At 36.2% G+C, this 19,397-nt stretch overlaps 1 protein-coding gene across 18 annotated transcripts in view; it reads left to right on the top strand.

Annotated features, from left to right (window-relative positions):
• Positions 1 to 19,397, top strand: part of LOC310898756 (bifunctional heparan sulfate N-deacetylase/N-sulfotransferase 3) — a 382,477-nt gene that overhangs the window by 312,466 nt on the left and 50,614 nt on the right. For 14 of the 18 annotated variants that reach the window (XR_014583603.1, XR_014583604.1, XR_014583605.1 and 11 more), the window contains 9 exons: positions 909 to 1,091; positions 3,054 to 3,150; positions 3,961 to 4,084; positions 6,807 to 6,981; positions 8,648 to 8,818; positions 12,484 to 12,593; positions 14,738 to 14,840; positions 15,502 to 15,612; positions 18,564 to 18,691. Coding sequence is in view for 2 of the 18 variants with exons in the window: in XM_083834191.1 (XP_083690317.1) it covers positions 909 to 1,091; positions 3,054 to 3,150; positions 3,961 to 4,084; positions 6,807 to 6,981; positions 8,648 to 8,818; positions 12,484 to 12,593; positions 14,738 to 14,840; positions 15,502 to 15,612; positions 18,564 to 18,611 (1,122 nt within the window). In the remaining 16 variants the exon portion in view is untranslated. Of the gene's footprint in view, positions 1 to 908; positions 1,092 to 3,053; positions 3,151 to 3,960; positions 4,085 to 6,806; positions 6,982 to 8,647; positions 8,819 to 12,483; positions 12,594 to 14,737; positions 14,841 to 15,501; positions 19,395 to 19,397 lie in introns of those variants that run through there. The other 4 variants (XM_083834191.1, XR_014583608.1, XR_014583613.1 and 1 more) reach the window with 4 other exon arrangements.

Raw genomic sequence — 19,397 nt, 5'->3', positions numbered from 1 at the left:
AGTCTTCAGTCCTTCCCCAGCCCCTGAGAGAGCATCCTGACAGGCTGGGTACTGCTGCTCTGCTCAGCTCAACGGTTGATGTGCATCCAAGTCGTGTTTCTCTCCTGGAAGGAAACCGTGATGGCAAGCACTGCTTCCAGGTGGAGTGAGGGAGTGCGTTTGGACCTAGCGATGTAGCAGGGAGGATTTATTTGCGTCGCAATTTCACAGTGAGATAAGAGCAAAATGCATGCAGCCTTGCAATTGACAGGATAGGGAGCTCTTTGTGTGTGCGTGCGTGTGGAATATTTTATGAACTATTGTTTAAAAGTCATGCTTCAGACTTTTTGTTTCTGCACGTGATTTAACTACCTGCCCAGTTCTTGAGGAATAGCTCTGTGGAAGCAATGAGTTACATATCCTATGAAATTTACAGCTGGACCAGCAAGATTTAAATCGCTGTAATAGAGGTCAGCTCTCCTTTTGGTCTCTGACTTCTTTGCTCTTCTGCTAAAACAGACTTACATTTCTAATATTAATTTCTGTTCCCTGTTGCATATGTATTTCACTTGAAGTGAAACTGCAGGTACTGCTTTTGCTGTATTCTCCATTAAGTGAATTTATGTAAAGATTATGTAAATATTATACAACCCCAGGGTTGGATGGCATATCCTAGTTCACACAGAGCTCCTGGTACCTATTCCACAGTTTTCTTCAGTGATTCCACTGAGTTGACTTGAGAAGGAGGATGTAATTCAATGAAGAGGAAGGAGAGTAAAATCTGCACGGATGTGGTCAAAGTCCTGCAGGTCTAAATCAGAGCAAAATGCAAATCGGATTTATATTATCTGTGGTTACACTGCCATCTAGTGACACAAAGAGTCAATGTATACTTTATTTTGTGTTTTTTTTTTGTTTTTTTTTTAAAGATTAGCATCTTCATGACACATTTGTCTAATTACGGCAACGATCGCCTGGGGTTGTACACCTTTGTGAATCTGGCCAACTTTGTTCATACGTGGACAAATCTGAAACTGCAAACTCTTCCTCCGGTGCAGCTGGCTCACAAGTATTTCGAACTATTCCCCGAGCAAAAGGACCCTCTCTGGCAGGTAGGCAGGCTTGCTGATAAGGAGATCAGGAAAAAAAAATGGTCTTGATGGTGTTTTTTGGGAAGTTCTTTGTTTCAGTTTCTTGTAAAGTAATATTTTCAGATTTGCTAGTGAGTTTCAATTCAAGCAAATGCTTGGCTTGCTATTACTTTAATCTCCACAGACTGCAAAATTAATACGTACTAACATGTATAGTAAAAATTAATTTGTTTTATTTATGTCTTTACTTATTTTTAGACTTGTGGGAAATGAAGGAAAGGCATTTGGTGTTAGTTCTCGTCTTCTCCTTTTTAAGCTAACAAGACTGAAGCATTTGAAAGAGAGGTGTATATGCATGTTTTAACAATTGGCCATTAAAGGCAAACTTTATTGTGAAACAAGTGTGTGAAGAGAAGAGGGAATCCAAAAAGAGCAAACAGCACTAAGACCATTGGTACCTTAATACTAAAATCGACTCACCAAGCAGAAGTAGATTAGAGTAGAAAGTTACTCACAAAAGGGTAAGTGTCCAGGCAAGAACTTGACCAGCACGTAGTAGTACATTGATATTGTCAACTCTGCTGTTTGATTAAGCCACTCTCCTAAGTGAGCAAATTGAATATGTCAGGAGTCTGAAGATAAGCTATGGCTGAAGCCTGCACTACCTTGCAGCTGACACTTCTTCAGCCAGTGACCCAGTGATAAGAACACAGTCCCTAAAGAGAAACCGCTGCAGGAACCAGTGACTGTTGTGATGCTCTGTTTGCAGCCACTCGGTGACAGTTCAGTGGAATGCCTCGGTATTATAGATACCTGTAACCTTGCCTGGATATTGTATATCCTGAATAATCGTATTTGTGAGGTGACTCAAAATATTCTAGAGAGCAAGCTTTACTAAATCAAAACCTTAGAATGAATTTAAGCTTGTTTGTTCAAATGTTTTCAAGCATCAGATATTGAATTGCCAATTTAGTAAGAATCTGAATATGAGATTGCAAATTTGGCCTTAAATTTACAGCTTGAAATTCGTGCTGTTCCTGAATAAAGCATTGAACTAGCGGAAGATATGTTGAGAACTTTGCATAATGTTAAGAGAACATGAATTTGAAAAATGGAAATTAGCCTGTAGCCAAAGGACTTGAGTAATTAGTATAATATAATGCAGACATTTTTGAGTAACAATGACTAACATCTACTGAAAGTGGTGTTTTTTGTCTATAACTCACATAAACGTAAATGCAGTTAGAAGATTGGTAATTCCCTTCATCTCAGCAAAGTACTGCCAAAGAGCAGTGTCAAAATTTGTATGCAAGTAGCATTTGTAAAACAAATTTAAACTGATTCAGATGTAAAGCAACACGTGAAAAAAACCTGTTACATCAGGACTCACTGTGAACTCAGTAGTCTGTACTGATTTGTACTGGGGGATCAGAAGATGTATATGTGAATGGAAATCCTTCTACTATAATTAATTCACCATTTTAGTTTTAAAACTGCGGTATATATAAAGTGATACCCGTTAAAATAATGTAAAAGAAAAAGTAATTAGAGATTTCATTAGCAATTTTAAGTCTTCTTAATCTCTATGTAATTGATTGATTTTGAATTATTCCCAAATCTACCATATGTTGAATCAGATCTGTCTTTGGCATAATTCTGTTAAATTTACTGACATTCGTTCGAGAAATGATCTTGTCCCAGGGTCTGTTGAGTAGCTTGGTCATCTATATATAGGAATGAGTTAAAATGAAAGCTGTGTTTCTGCTGCATACTCGTCTGAAATTGTCTATTCCCACAAAAATAAATTATTGAAATAGTTCTTTCATACATAACATGGTTTTCTATCATAAGGGAAAATAGTAGTTTATGGTAAGAATATTTGCATATTGATTACAAATTGTTAATTTACGTAAACAGAATTTAAGAACCATGTCAGGTATGATTATCAATAAAATTCTTAGTAGTTGTTGTTCTCCATTTTAGAATCCCTGTGATGACAAACGGCACAGAGATATCTGGTCTAAAGAAAAAACTTGTGATCGATTACCAAAATTCTTGGTTGTAGGACCACAGAAAACTGGTGAGAGTTTATTATTTCATCAAGATAGGTAGGCTATGTGTAAGTTGAAGTAACTAGACCAATTAATCAGGTTTTTCTCAGGGTGCTCTGTATAGATCTTGGTCATCTAATAGTATTTTTATTTTCAGGCATCCAAATACAGTTTAATAATATAAGTTACAACAAAAGACCATATACATTTTTACGTAAACATTTGCAGTGTTCTGGTGCGCATCAGATTTTTGTGAGCTTTATTTCAAAATGAGTAATAGTGCTAAGTCAATAAGATTGACAAGATCTTGTCAAAGGTGAGGGAGAGAAAGACAGACATTTTTCCAATCATGTAGATTCTTAACTGCAAGTTTCTGTCTGTGCTGCAAGTGTCTTTTTTACAGAAACTTGTTATTTCTTGGAATTTACTTTATGTGAAGAAGTTCCTAATGGACAGTTTGAATTGCAAGGTTACAATAGTTCATGAAATAACTTCATGGTTAATTTTCTTCTCTGTAATTATAAAATTGTTTATCTGTTTCCTTTCGTCTTCACCTTTTAAATTATTTTTGTAACAATCTCATGAAAAATAATTTTTAAAGCAGTTTTTAAAAGCATGAAAAATGGCATGGGCACTCTAGTTTCTCTGTTACCTATTTAGAGTTCTTTAAATCCCTTTGATTTAAAAGCATAGAAGATACAGCTTCATAGGTGACGTAAATCAACATCCCTTCACTGATGTGAAAAGGAATAAAGTCAGTTTAGTCCACCTGAGGGTATGACCCATAAAATATGTTTGTGCATGTGTATTTTAATCTTGGATTTTTATCCCATCTGCAGGTACCACAGCCTTGTATTTGTTCCTGATCATGCATCCTTCCATCATTAGTAACTCCCCCAGCCCAAAAACCTTTGAGGAGGTACAGTTCTTTAATAGAAATAACTACCACAGGGGGATTGATTGGTAAGATGGGTTATTAGTATAAATATAAAAGTTTATATATTGTGAACAATAAAAAAATGGCATTGCTGTTGGTAATGTTAACTGTTTATACATAGATAAAAAAAATAACCTTCAGTATCCTTCTAAAATAAGTAAATTCAAGTGAATAACAGTCATAGTGCATATCATAAGTGCAATAATTTTTGTGAGGCTTTCTTGTAAATATCCAAGTATTAATATATGCAGAAAGAGTAAAAACATTAATTTCTTAATTCTCCAAGTCTTTAAAGGTAAATTGTAATATATTTCTATGACAGGTAACTTATTCCTTACTACATATGCCTCTGAAGTTGGGACAGTAACTGTTGTTAGTTGAATATATATGGACGCAAAAAAATATGTTCCTATTAGAAATCTCACTTCTTACAAAAAAAAAAAAAAGGAAATAGATCAGAGATGCAATTTTTCCTTTACCTACAATTTAGGAATAGCAATCAGGTAAAGCGGGAAGAAGGAGAGACTCTCAAAATGTTTTTCAAAGATGTAGTAATTAGCAGAATGTTAATGGCTCAGTAGGGTAGGTAAGTAGTGCTAAAAAGGACTATGTTTCACTGCTGCCATGTTCACTGTGGCTACCAGGGAATCACCAGATGTATCTACACCCAGAAGGTCATTCTTGATTTCTCTTGCCTTCAGAAAGTGCTTCATTATAAAACACTACAAGATGAAAGACAGTAACATCCAGTAGTGGCTGAGGAGCACCATTAGAAGATTATTGATGTTTTGTCTTGTTTCTTTTTTTCCCCAGTCTGAGGGAAAATAGTTTTATTGCCTTTGACTTCGTATTCATCCATAAAATTAGCAGGGTGAACATGGTTGTATGGTCATAGTGTAGATATGTCAGATCCAATTTCTTTTTAAGTCACTTAGTTTTTACAGAGTTATAATTGTTTCAGCAGTTTCTTACACAAAGTGTGGTGAGTCATCCAGTTAATACCAACTGAGAGACTCTGGCTGAATGACTGGAAATTAAAGAGCTGAATCTTTGCTGTTAAGCTTTCTGAAGTCAGGGAAGATGACATGCAAACAAGGCATAGTGGATCTATGCTGATGGTGACAGATTAAGTTCAGTGAGCCAGTTCTACAAAATCATCATTTTCATGTGGCAGGAAGATCGCTTTGCTGCTTCTCTCATTCCTCCTGCCTTAACCACTTCCCTAACATGCAGATACAGTTTGTCTGCTAGACATGTGCCAGATTACCTTCATCTTAACACAGCACTGGTGCGTAAGGCTCCCAGTGGTAAACTTTATAGACCAGGTACATCATTTTGTCAGGTCTCACTCCAGAGCATCCATTTGGCTATTGTCTATCTGTGCTGCCTGCCCCAGTCACCTCTGGCAGGTTCTCACAGGTAAGTCTTCGACATTCCAAGCTACCTTTTGATGCAGTTGTTTAACTCTTAGGTTTGTATGCTGTCTGCCAGACAGATCTCTCAGACCTTCAGTCTAATAGAGTATTTTAATGCTGTCATGTAATAAGCTTACCAAGTGTTAATTAAGTATATGGTCTCTCCTCATTAGTCCATGAATTGGCTAGGATTCATTCAAAGCAAGAGTAGTCACAAACAGCAGTTCTCTAAAACCTTCGCAGCTTTAACGTTAGAGTTTAATAAATTTTCTGTAAGAATTAGCTTCTCAGAACCAGATGTCACAAAGTTCAGTTTCTTTAAACCACTGTAGCTTCCTTCCTTTTCTCTAAATACCTTGTAATCAGTGCCTGTATGCTAATGATGTGTGTCCCCTAAGGAAAACTGCATGTGCATCAGTCAGTTCCAACCTCTCAAGTCTTCTGGCTGTGCCTGCAATGGTTACAATTTCAAAGACAACAAGAGCATGTCATTTATATTGAAAGTAGTTCAGTCCTATGAATAGAACAAGGTCTGAGCACTGGAAGAAATTTCAGTACTTAAGCATGACCGTCAGAAGAGATTGTTTTAAATGCCCTTTATTTTATTGATAAAAGGTTTAACTGAAAAATCAAGAAGACCAACGTTTCCCGTTTCTTCTTTCTCCATAACGATAATCAGAAGTAGTCTGAGGGCTAGGAATAAAGAAGTCTGTATGTGACATATGAGATTATTGGACATTAATTGAAATTTTGTAATGGATGAGGAAAGCTCGCAAAGAAAACTGAAAGGAATTCAACCCATGTTTCCATTCATAGAACAATAATAGGAGGATGCTGTCACTGCTTAGAAATGTTTCACCTGCTGAAGCTGTGGTGGTTTTTTATTGGTGCATCTACCCCATATAAACAAGCTATTTTCTGCTTTTTAGCAAAAGCAGTTCTGATACTGAATATCTTTTTCTTACAATATTTCACAATAATTGGTGTCTGCAAAGGACCAAATTTGGAAAACTCTTTTTTTACTTTTAACATTGATTGGTCAGAGTTCCTTCTGACCAAAGAGTTAGAATTCTCTAATCGTAAAAAGATACCTGAATATCATGTTTTCTTCCACCTACGAAAAATAGCTGCAATGTCTAGTTATATGTAGTGAAAAGAACAAAGCTAGTACCAAGTAAAATATGATCAACAATACAATGTAAACTTCTCGTTGCTTTTATTTACTAATTAGGCTATTATTTTTATTGATTATTGCAGAATAAAATGTACTTAACAGATTTGTCAGCCTTTCTGTGGCTTTCAAGTAATTCTGAGAACAATGTTGCTTTCCTAGGTACATGGATTTCTTCCCTACTCCTTCCAATGTCACCACTGACTTCCTCTTTGAGAAAAGTGCTAACTATTTTCATTCTGAGGAAGCTCCTAAACGAGCTGCTTCCCTCGTCCCCAAGGCCAAGATCATCACCATCCTCATTGACCCATCTGACCGGGCATATTCCTGGTATCAGGTACGCATTTTGAGGAATACAGGCAGTCACAAGTCAAATAAATAAGTCAGGTTTCCACCTTGAATCTACTCTCTATGTTCTTTCAGTCTGTATATATATATAAAGGGCTTGGACAATACAAGCTTTTATTGGTCAGTTGGTGCTCCATGTATCATTAACCATAGACTGTATCTGAAACTGATAAACAGACTAAATCTGAAAAATCTTTTAAAGGTTAAAATACCAGAAAGCACATTTTTGAAAGTCTTGCTAATGTTAGCATATCAAAATGCTTGCTCGCTTGATTAATGTATGTAATCAGCGCATAGATAAATTAGTTTATACAAACATTGGCCTGGTTCATGTTCAAAATATAGGGTTTGTATGTGTCCATGATCTTGTTGTTTTGCACACACCTAGTTAAAATAAAAACAGGTGCAGAAATAATAGCTGAACTGCAATTAAAGGTAGAACTTCCATCTTAAATGCACCATTGGCACTGAGTGCTTTTTTACTGCAGTACTTTACCTTAATGTTTCATAGCACTAAAGCATTGGAATTCCTTTGTGTTGTTGTTGTTATAATATTAGAAGAAACTATGTTAATGCTGAAGGAGTATTCTGCAAACCATGAAAATAAATAGGTTCCCCATATGTAATTTGCAACATTTATTCAAAGCAATAGTAAATATTTAGCGGAGTTGAGAACATAGCATAAAATTAAAAGGGATGATTGAAGGTTAGTTTAATACAAAGCACGGCTCTCTAGTGAATGCATTTTGAAGAATCGGGGCAGATTGCGGTACCAATGCTTCTTTTTAAAATATTTTTAAAAGATATTTTAGTAACAGCAACAATAATAAAATACCATAAAATCCATATAAAAAGATGATGAAATCCTTTACACAGTGCAGTCGTTCATACCTAGTATTTCAACAGTATAACAATTGCATACAATTAAAAGCTAGGTACCAGTTACCTTGCTATAAGATATTCAAAGCACAGATAGTAAGCTATGTTCAGAATAGATTTCTACTTCTCCGGTCCTAATCCTAGTTAATAGTTTTGACTTAGATTAAGCTATTTTTATTCTTCTGGTCCACATGAAATTGGATAAAATGCAAATACAAAAAAGTTTTATGACATATTTTGTGTTATTGTTATGATGAGGAGAAATGAAAGCCGTAAATCCAGTCTGGCCCTGCTTTGAGTAGCAGGCTTGACTTAGAAACCTACTGAGAGCTCTTCTGACCTGAGTTATCTAATGGTCCTCATAAATACCAATGTTCAAATTTTCCTTTCTGAGTGTTTGCCTTGTTTAAGCTGGAAAAAATAAAATATGAAACTACTAGAAACAGAGCTTCATGGTATTTTTGTAAGTTATGCTAGATTCATTTGTACAAAATCTGCCACTCGGTTTATTAAAAAATAAACATTTATGCATTCTATTTTGTTATTGCTAGCATTAGTCTATCTTCTAATTTCTTTTGGTACAAACAACATTAGCAGTGTTTATCCCAGCATTTTCAACAAATGAATACAGATGAGGTCTTCTTAACCTAAAGTAACCTAAAGCAACTTCTATTGTGAATAATCATGCATGGCAAGATCAGTAAGACTGACCAGTTTTTTCTTATTTTCACGACTTTTGTGGTCTGTAAAACTCAGCAATGTAACCTGTTTTACAGCATCAACGATCACATGAAGATCCTGCAGCTCTAAAATTCAGTTTCTATCAGGTGATCACAGCTGGACCTCGAGCCCCTTCTGAGCTTAGAGCTCTCCAAAAGAGATGCCTAGCACCTGGATGGTACGCTACACATATTGAAAGATGGCTAACTTACTTCCCACCTTATCAGGTGAATAAAACTGTAACTTGACATCCTAAACTTACATATATAATATCCTGAAAGATTACCTTAGTAATAGTCTTGCCTAATGAGTGCTGATCCTCAGGGGATATCCTAGGTACACTCTAACATGCTTTAAGACATTGATTATTCATAGCTATATTCTGATTAGTTGACCTGACATTGCTATGGATATTAGCACCATGCAGCTGGGAACTTCTGCAAAACAGATCAGAGTGATCTGGAAGTTCAAGAAACTTCACTGGTGCTTATTGAATGCTCTTGTACCCTGAACTGCCTTTAACTTACAGCTTTTTCTTTTTTTCTTTTTTTCTTTTAATTTGCTCATGCTTTCATCACTGTATGTCTGATTCTTTGTCTGTAATGTTGAGGAAAAGAGAACTAGGCATGCAGTGCTTTGTGGTCTTTTTAGTATCAGATATTCCATCAAGCTTCACAAAAGAAAAAAAAAAAGATGGAAAATAATGAGATACTGCTCAATAATATTTCTGTCCTCTCTGAACGGTAACAAGTCTCATCCACTATCAAGAGATGTAAGCTGGAATATTTCCCTCTGTATGTGGGAGGGAAGGGGGAAAATCTCTCTTCAGAAGAGATTTGGCGCCTGAAGACTTTGGGGTATACACAATATTTTTTCCATCTAAAATAAGGAATAACAGATGAAAATGGATGTGATCTAGTGAAGCTGTAACACTTCAGTCTTTAAATGCATCAGTGTCTTCACCCAGTCCTTGGTTCTTTCACGCACTGCCACTGTGTCACCCTCCTTAGGCTATGATTATAGTAATGAATAAACCTGTACCTTGCAAAAGTTCACACACTGGCCCACTGCTATCCATGTGCATGATTTTTAACACATTTCTGGCAGTTTGGACCTGTAACAAAAAGCATTTTCCCAAGCAGTTCCAAAGCATGGCTCAAAGGATAACAAGAACCATTGCCATCAGGGAGTCTGGACACAGCCAGTTTGGTTTTGTGGGTGAGAGGTTTTAGCAATGTGGATCCAAGTCATGCTTCTGCCATTTAGTCTCAAGAACAAAGAGCTGCCTCTGATTTGTTTTTGTTAACAATATAAATAAAGCTTTTGTGTACATCAGTGTGTTTGCCATCTCAGACATCACCATTTTTTTAGATGAAATCATAGTTTGCCTAATGACTTTTCTGTAACTGTTGGTGCTCCTAATCACCTACATTTGGTATCTATTGCCAAGCCTGAAAATCCTCGACATATCCTTTGTGTTAAGGCCAGTTTTTCTGTGTGTCTTTGAGTCTCAGAGGGTGTCTGTTTATGGGCCCAGAGATTTTGGTACAGATAGAGCATAAGCAATCTGAAAATTGGATCTCCCCTGTAAACTTCTGCTGGTATGCAACATACAAGTTATTAGTCTATTTCTGGCCCTGTGTAAAATCAGGCCTCAAGAGATTTACATCCTAAGCCCTGAGCATCATCTGCTATACAAAAACAGGCAGACAATATCACATGATCAGTATCTCCTTCATAGATTTATTTCTGGAATAGATTTTTCTGACATTAACAGTGTGTCTGGCACTACTCCTCACCCAACATTTAAAGATAACTTTAGCTGAGGGAGGTTGGCTGCAGCCTGAACCTTCTGTTTAGCCCGGACTTGCTTAGCTGAGACAATTTGGCTGGAGTCCACATCTTCAGTTTTCCTAGAGTGTGCCAAAGAAGCTCTGTAGCCTCTAGTTGGTGTTATTCTTCACATATTCTCTTTTGGGACAGCCTTGCAGAATTCATGAGATACACAGTACTGTCATATCATGATACTTGTATGAAATTTTCTACAACATATTTTCATTAGGTTTTCTCCAAAGTAACCGATGAGTACTGAACAGTTCACATCATCAGACAGAGTTTTGCCAGATTTTGCCTCCCACAATGATGGTGAAGAACAAGCCCTGATAGCTTTATATTTTCTCTGTTAAAGTATTAGGAGTTAACTTGCATTGCAAAAGCAACAGCGTATGGTAGGTTATATCCAAACTTGTTAGCAATTTCAGAGAACTGCTGAAGCATGAAACAGTTGCATAAGCTAGACCTAAAAACAGATCAGCGTAGAATTACAGCCTTATAGAGCCTTTGTTCTCAAAAAGGGCTCTTCCCTGGGGTATCCAAAGCTATACACAATTTTTAATGCTGTCTAAATTGTGGAGTCTCTACATGTGTGAGTTGAAGTCTTAATAGCTGTTACAAAGTCAGTAGGCATATGGTAAGTGGTAGAAGTTGCAACAAGGATTGGTAAAGTTCCCCTAATGTATTTTGTTATCTGCTCCCTGAAAGTGTCAGGAATTGGAATCAATTTCCATTGGCAAAACTTTTTCTTACACATCTTTTTTTTTTGGGTGGCAGAAGCAGGGATGGCCCAGATATTCCTATTTGTTTGTTAAATACTGAAGAAGAAATTTCACTCTTTTTCTTTCGGATGGATATATTCCTCACTTGGGATCCTTTTTGACCGCTGTGCTACGAAGCCTTTCAGAGCTTACTTCTTAGTAAAACAGCGGGTTCATTTTTGGACTCAAGCAGTCATAATGCATCTGATTTGAAAGACTTCTGGGATGAGCTACTACTTTCTGAACAGCTTGATACTTCACTAATCCACATCTCTAAATCCACATATGAGTAATTCCAAAGACTGATCTTTCAAAAAAAAAGACATTTTCTCCCTTTTGATTATGCTCTGAAACCTTATAGTCTTGCAAACCTTATAAGCTTCATCCAATCCTGGAAGCAAATCATAGCCTCTGTCCTTGCATAAAGAGCAAGCTTCAGCACTGCATACGGAATGAGACCATTGAACCGTCTGCAGATTTGTTGCCCCCTCCTTTTCATCACCAAAACATGATTGAAAATGTAGAGCTGTTTCCATGACAGGAAATGAATGCTTGCCTAATCCATTTCGGTGGGTCATTTAAGCATGATACTACATTTGATATAATCCTCACATAGTGTTTATTTCTATGAAGATTCATGTCCAGGTAAAAGGGTAGCCCTATCTGAAGTAGACTTGTGTGAGTGCATATATGATCAAGCAGTTACAAAAAGAAGAAATCGCTTACCAGCACCTGGCTTTCTTAGAGATGTGTCGCACATTCTGTATCTACATGCCTGTCATGATGTCTTCTTTACCTTCGTTCATATTCTCAAGTGTTTTTCATAATATTTTGTATTCTTGTATAGTTACAGAAGTAAGGCATTTAACTTAACATCTACCTACTATTTTTTGTCTTTTTGGTCATTTCCAGTGACAAGCCTTTCAACATGACTGTAACATATATTTGTATATTCCTGTGTCTGTGAGAATTAATAGGTTATTTCTTTAGACACTAATAGCTTTTTTTTTTTCTTTTCTGGACAAGTCTCATTCAGTTTCCTGCAACGTTTCTTATATTTCTAGGTCCTTCACTGCTATTTCTCTTTTGCCACAACAGCTTCCAATTTAATATCATTTCAGATTTAATTAACATGTCATTATCCTGCTCATTAATGATCATGACAAATAAAACTGGACCAATTATCTAGGGCATTTCTCACCATATAATGAATGACTTTGACAGAGGTAGAAGTTCCAGTTTGAAACTTGACATAATGAATTTTAAACTAAACTTCCATTTATTTTATTTTTTTGTAGTTGCTAATTATTGATGGCCAGCAGCTAAGAACTGATCCATCTACCGTAATGGATGAAGTACAGAAATTTCTGGGAGTCTCTCCTCATTATAATTACTCTGAAGCCCTAACGTGAGTTAATTTTGTCATCATTATTGCTTGTTCACATGTTCCTAAAATACCAGTTAGTCTGTAAGTAAGGTCACTACAAAATAAAGCCTCTCATACTTCTCCCCTCGTGTGATTGTAGTAGGATGTATTCATTGGTGTCTGGAAAAGAGCACAATACAGGGTTAGATTTCCTGTAAATCATACACTGAAGTTACTAAATGTGGAGTCTGTTACTGGAGTAGACATTTGACAAATGGACAAAATAAATATTGCTTAGTGAGAACTGCATGTGAATTTTGGATGAATAAAAAGGAATTTTATTTCCATCAGCAAATGGAACATGGTATACTGACATGCATAAGGAGAAAGGAAGAAGACTTAGTTTCTGTTTTGGACATTAGCTGCAAGATTCAACAGTATCAGTCAAGAATATAACATCCACTCTGTATGTCATAAATACACACATACACAAATTCTTTGGGTTCTGACACTTAGATTTGGTTTCCCTTAAAGTAAGATTGATAGGATTACTCTTTTCAATAGGAGTCTATTATCTGTCCTTATTGGAAGCTCGCAGAAAAGAATGTTTTCATTTCTTAGACATTTATTTGTTTAATGGTTTCATTTAGTTGTATTCTATTCTCTTTTATGGCACAGGTAACAAAACAGACTTTCATTTTTCATGAGATAGTAAAGTGCATTGTAAAGACATAAAGGGACAAATAATCCCTGAAGCTGAGTCTATTGAAAACATATTTCATTTGTTCGGCTTTTTGGTTTGTTTTTGGTGATGGTGGTGGTAGCTTGTTTGTTTTTGTTTGTTTGTTTTTGTGGTTTTTTTTAATACTGAAGCCTTTGGCCTGGATACTGTGAATTAATCCCATCTGCATCTAAGTCTATTGCATGCATTTTCCTTTATGTCATCCTTTGTACCCAGGTAATGTTCACAGAAATAAAGCAACTTTTTCCATTAGAGTGCACTGATACCAGTTTGTCTCCTCAGCTATTACCAGCTTGCTAACACCAGTAATTAATTTGTCTTTAAATGACTTCATTCTCACATGTCTTTTTACAAAAGAGATACAAATAGTACAAATTATTTTTACTCATAATTTTGAGATTGCGGTATAGCAATGTGAAACAAAAAAACACTTGGATTTGTGTATCCTTTCTCCAAAGAATTAGAAGTGTTTTGTACCATCTAGGTTTGTACTGCCCTGCCTGCAAGGCATGCCAATAGTGTATATTTTATGTATATTGGTATACCAATATACCAAATTTACAGAATGGGAGTGAAAGATTTGGAAGTGAACTGAAGGCTAAGTATCTTAAGATTCGTGTTTTATAATTTGGGCAGAGATAACTAAGAAGAAAAAAATGTGCATGGTGGTTACACTGTACTGATGAAATCAACCTAAGTCCAGCTGGAAGAAGTGTTTTCCATCTTTGCTGTCAAAAGCTCTCTAGGGGAAAAGATGAAACCCATTGCTCAGCCCAGTGTAGCTCTCTGGTAAATACGTTGCTTCCTGTTGGACTTCCAAACTATAATATGTCTGAAACAATGAACACAGATGTTACCTATGTCTGTGTTGCAAGCAAAAGCCCTGCCTTTTTTTCTGCATGCCTACTCTCCATAGACTAAGAATGTGTTCTTGGAAGACATGATGTAATCCTTAAAATGTGCCTAAAATTTGTGTCCAAAGTCTACATGTTAACATATATAGACTGCACATATGTATTCTTGTTACAGTTATTATACCAGTATCTGCCCACACTAAATCTGTCTTCCCCAACAGTAATCTTAATAATCACCTCATTGTATCATTAGCAGGTACCATCTTCTTCAGTATAAACTTCAGAGATGCATCCTCCTTGCAGCACCTCGTAGCCTTTACACTGCAAGATGCAGTCTTTCCAGGATCACTGTTGGCTCCTGCCTCTCTCCTTTTTCTTCTCTTTATTTACTTCATGCGTTGTGTCTGCAGCCAGTTCTTAATGACTTGCTCCTGTTAACTCCCCTCAGCTTCTCCATTTCCCCACTTGTTTGATGCATTTTTTCCTGAAATGACAATTTACTGGAGCAAAAAAATAGCTCTTAAGAATAGCTCTAAAGCTCTTATTTTATTATATTTCTGCGTTGAAAGTGTACAAAATACTTGTTTCAGGTTCGATTCACATAAAGGTTTCTGGTGTCAGCTTCTGGAAGAAGGAAAAACCAAGTGTCTTGGAAAGAGCAAGGGTAGAAAATACCCTCCGATGGATTCTGAGGTAAACCATTACACTCATTGGCATTATACAGGGATTTAGCCTCCATAAATGAGACACCACAAAGGCAAAATTATAAGAAAAGAAAGAAGACAAAAGCCATTAATTATTTGACTACCTTTCCCTACAGATGAGGCCTTCAAGGTAGTTGTGGAGTGCACCTTTTTTTTAGTTCATTATATCAAATGTGAAGAATTTAAGTGGTTGTTTGTGTTTGGGTTTTTGGTGTGGTGTTTTGGTTTTGTTTTTTTTTTTGGTGGTGGTGGTGGGGTTATTTTGTTTTGTTTTGTTTAAGGAAAAAAAAATAAAAATTAATTTTGAAATTTGGCACCTGTTTGAAAAATAAACTTCAGTAAATTCAAAGTAGCTGTACTAGCTGCAGAGCAATTCTTAATTTACATGTCTGTCTGAGAGCAGACCAGATCCTTTGCTTTGACATCAGTGTTTGTTATGGACACCTCTTGTTTCTTGAAATTATCTGTTAAAGTTCAGCTGCTCATTGATGAGCTTAAACTTGTATGCAGTAGATATCATAAAAAAAAATAAATTGCATAGGAGAAAGTAAAGTTTTGACACAGGTAAGAGAAACTTTGAAACTAAGAATTCACAGCAATTACAGTACAGCATTTTATTAAATAAAAATATCTGCTTTTATATCCATCAGTGCAGGGCTTTTCTGTCAAGCTACTACAGAGATCACAATGTGGAACTGTCAAAACTCCTACACAAATTGGGACAACCTCTGCCATCATGGCTGAGACAGGAACTACAGAAAGTAAGATAGCATTGAAAAAAAGGCTTTTTGAAATCTCTTCCACACTTCAGTAATCCTACTTAAAGTCTCCAGTAGCTACCAGAAGATCTTGTAAAATATACCTCTGCAAAAAAGAGTAAAAGATAGAAATTATTTCCATATGCTGGCATGTGGATTGTGAAAATACATGTGTTTCTTAGACCTTGCGTGGGCCAGATCTTTCTCATTAACATTTCTGGGCCTGTGGACTTGTGGACTACTGTGCACATATGTGGAAGTTAATTGCAGCTGGTATAAGCTTCAGAGATACATGACCTGTCCAATTTCACAGTAAATATTTACATTTTTATATATCAGTTTAAAAGTATTGTGTCTCCGGTAGGTTTTGTAGTCCATTGTTAGACTGCTGACAGTTTTTCTTTGTATTTGATTATTGTGTCTTGCATAAAACAAGAAAATTCAATGTAGCATAAAATGCCAAGTGTACTTCTGCCATTGGAATCAGCTTGCTAATACCTGAAGTATATACTAATAAGGGTGAGAAGTACAGCCATCATACACGATTTAGGTGTGCACAGCAACAAAACACATGGAGCAAAATCTGGAATCCACAGGCAGAAGCAGTGTAGCAAAAGAAAAAAAAATACATTTCGTATGATTATAGCCTGTAACAACAAATCCTTATAATGCGATAAGGGCCTTTGTCCATAATTACTGCCTAATTTTGCACTGACTGCAGCGGCAAAATACAGAATGTAGCCTGTATCTGAACAGAAATTTAATTGGCTATGTAAAGCACGAATGATGCAATAAAATCCTTATGAGCAGTATTACACTTCAACAATTGTGAACCAAACTGAAGCAGTGCAATAACAGCCTTCACTCCTGGCTTCTATGAGCAGCCAAATCCGGATACAGCACGCTGGACATACATTGCTGTGAATCAGGAATGTCGCCACTCAGATGAAAAACTGGTAAAGAACAGAAACAGATCCATACTTAGATTGCCTTAATTTGCACCACTATTTTTCCTTAATTTATTTGCCTTCAATCTATGCTGTGTGTATTCCAAGAACCCTCAGCCTGATCAAAACTGTAGCATCGTGCAGTGACCTTCAGTTTATGTCAGCTGCAAAAATCTGTCTGTTTTCCAGATGAAAGTAATGGTTCTGTTTCCAGACATTTTAATCAAGTTTGGTATTAAATTTTAGAAATAAGCTTTAGGAAAAACAAACAAACAAAAAAAAAAACTTGGTATAATCATGGTAGAAAATTGGGCTCTAATCATGAAAAAAACACAAATATCCAGCCTCACATTTTTGGTACATTTCAGTAACACATCTCATAATATATCAGTTTAAGCGTGAGATAAACTCAAATTAATAGTACTTAAAAGTTGAGAAAGAAGATTGTTGAAAATTTCAGCTGAGTATGGCCTTACTGTTTCTCCACTGAACTTTGGCTCTGAATGTTTCTAAAGACATGAAGGGGTAGTGAATACAAAAGATAGCTACAGTACTAAATGCAATGCTTTTTACAGTAGATCTGTACTATTATCATAATTTGTTTTGGGATGACTAGATAAAAACATGCATCAGATGGTGGAAAAACTTTCTACGTCTCAATGCTGTTTTACTACATTTATGTAATCTCATAATTTAACTTTCAAGGTAATAGAATGAAAAGCAGTCTGTTACTCCCTAAATAGAAAACAGATGTTGAGATCCTTACTGTACCTCTAGCTGGTAAACTTTATTATTTATTGATTTTGTGTATGTAATAGCTGGTTTTGATAGGCCTGTAAAGCAAAATTCTAGACCAATTTGCTGTATATAACAATATTCTTTACACAGCACATTTTTGCTAAGGGAATATGCATGATTAATGATGAGGACCTATTAGAGTAGACATTTTTAAGATGAACATCTTTATTATTTATTAGAGAGAATGAAAATTTACATTTCATTTTAGACATTCACTGTCATACGGATTTGGCCCAAAAGCTGACTTGTCTTAAAACACTCTTACTTGATAAAAGAAACACTCTGAATTCTGAATATCTGTAAATGCAAATTCTCTGCATGCTATGGACAGCTCATGTGCTCTGTAAGCATTTATATGGATTTGTTACAAGTAAATTGACTAACTGGAGAAAATACTTCGATTTTTCATCCTGGCATGACTGATTTTACCATTTATATAACCTGATGTAACATCACTCAGACATTTAAAATAGAAGAAAATGTATAATAGAAGAAAATTGGAAAAACTTTGAGCATTATAAAATGCCTGAGATCTTCACAAATTGAGTGCTTCCTACATGCTGGAGAAATGAGCTTCAGCCACTCTCATAGTTCAGTCTTTGTTTTCAGGAGCTCCATTTCTGTCTTTCTCTGGGAAACCAAGGCCCCAGCAGAACTGGGACAATAAGCCCCACATGCACAGCTGTGCCTTGGGTGGACTAGGCTTGGTTTGGCAGCCACACATAAAGGTTGTCCTGTGGCAAGAAGTGCCTTGTTGGCTCTCAAGCCCTCGTGGAGGAGCTGTTGTACCGTCCTAGTGACCTTCCTAAGGCTGAAACAAAATTAATGAGTTCCTGGGCAAATCTTCAATGGATTCCTCTGCTAACTTCACCTGGGTCAATACTGTGAACAAAGTAACTTGACCTTTTGGCCCTGGAACTGTGTATCCAAAAAGGGCATGATCCTGGATGTGTGTTAAGTCAGAGCTCCTACTGAGATGCAGCTGCTAAGCATTAGCATCTCCAGAAGTGCTGGAGGGGCAGCTGCTGGTAGACTAGGTGGGCTAGGCTCCGGCTCCAGAGCAGTAGAGAAGTAAAGGCAAACAGCTAGTGGTCTTTGCAGTTCTGAGTTTGTCATACTGGGTTATTACTGGTTTATACAAAGACAATGTGAAGCCATGCTATTTTCCTCCAGAACTATTCTATTTAAAGATGTTCTTACATTTAACAGGAAACTTTAAAAAGCAGAATGACTTTTAATGTGCAGTCAACTTGGTGAAGAATGAAGTCTGAGCAAAGCATGCAGACAAGCTACATGTGTTACTCCCCAGATAACAGGATGCATATGAGTACAGCTGAGTAAGCAAGTCATACAACATGAATTTACCTGGCAAACTTTGCCTCTCTGTTTACAACTTCCCTACAATCAGTGTTTGATTTTCAGAAATAAACTATCATTATTAAAACTTTTAAAAAACAGTGATTTATCACAACAAATTTATACTTGCTAGTCAAAGTCAGGTGTTTTACTGTGGTTGGTAACACAGCTATGGTTTTTGTTCCCGTGGGTGATAACTGCACAAGCAGTTCCTTTAACAAATGTTTGATTATGTGAGTTTCACATTTATTTTCATAAATACGATTCTGAAATTTGATTTCCTCAAATATCTGTGCCATTAAAAATCAATGTGTGAGTATGAGTAGAAAGTGACCATTAGGGGGTGTAAACACGGAGTCTGATATGAATTCACTTAACTATTTGAACAAACATTCCTGAAATACTGATATCTTCCCAGTTCTACTTGTGCAGAAAGAATTAGTTTCAGTGATTTGCAGACTATCTTGTACAGAATATCCTTTTTCATTGCTTAAAGATGTGAAACTTCCTCAGGAAGAAATTAATTAGATATTTCAATGTTTATAGATGTAATACTCTTGTCATTCACATTGAATGAAAATTGCTGGAAACATTTTTCTCAATTTTTTTAAATAAAACATAGATATTATTCTGATAGTGGCATGATATCTGAAGTGCAACAATAAACTCTGATAAGAAAATGTACTG

The sequence above is a fragment of the Anser anser genome, assembly GCF_964211835.1.
Source record: "Anser anser genome assembly, chromosome: 4".
Classification (NCBI taxonomy): Eukaryota; Metazoa; Chordata; class Aves; order Anseriformes; family Anatidae; genus Anser; species Anser anser.
The sequence above is the reverse complement of the archived record's forward strand: the minus strand, read 5'-3'. Positions and strand labels throughout refer to the sequence as shown.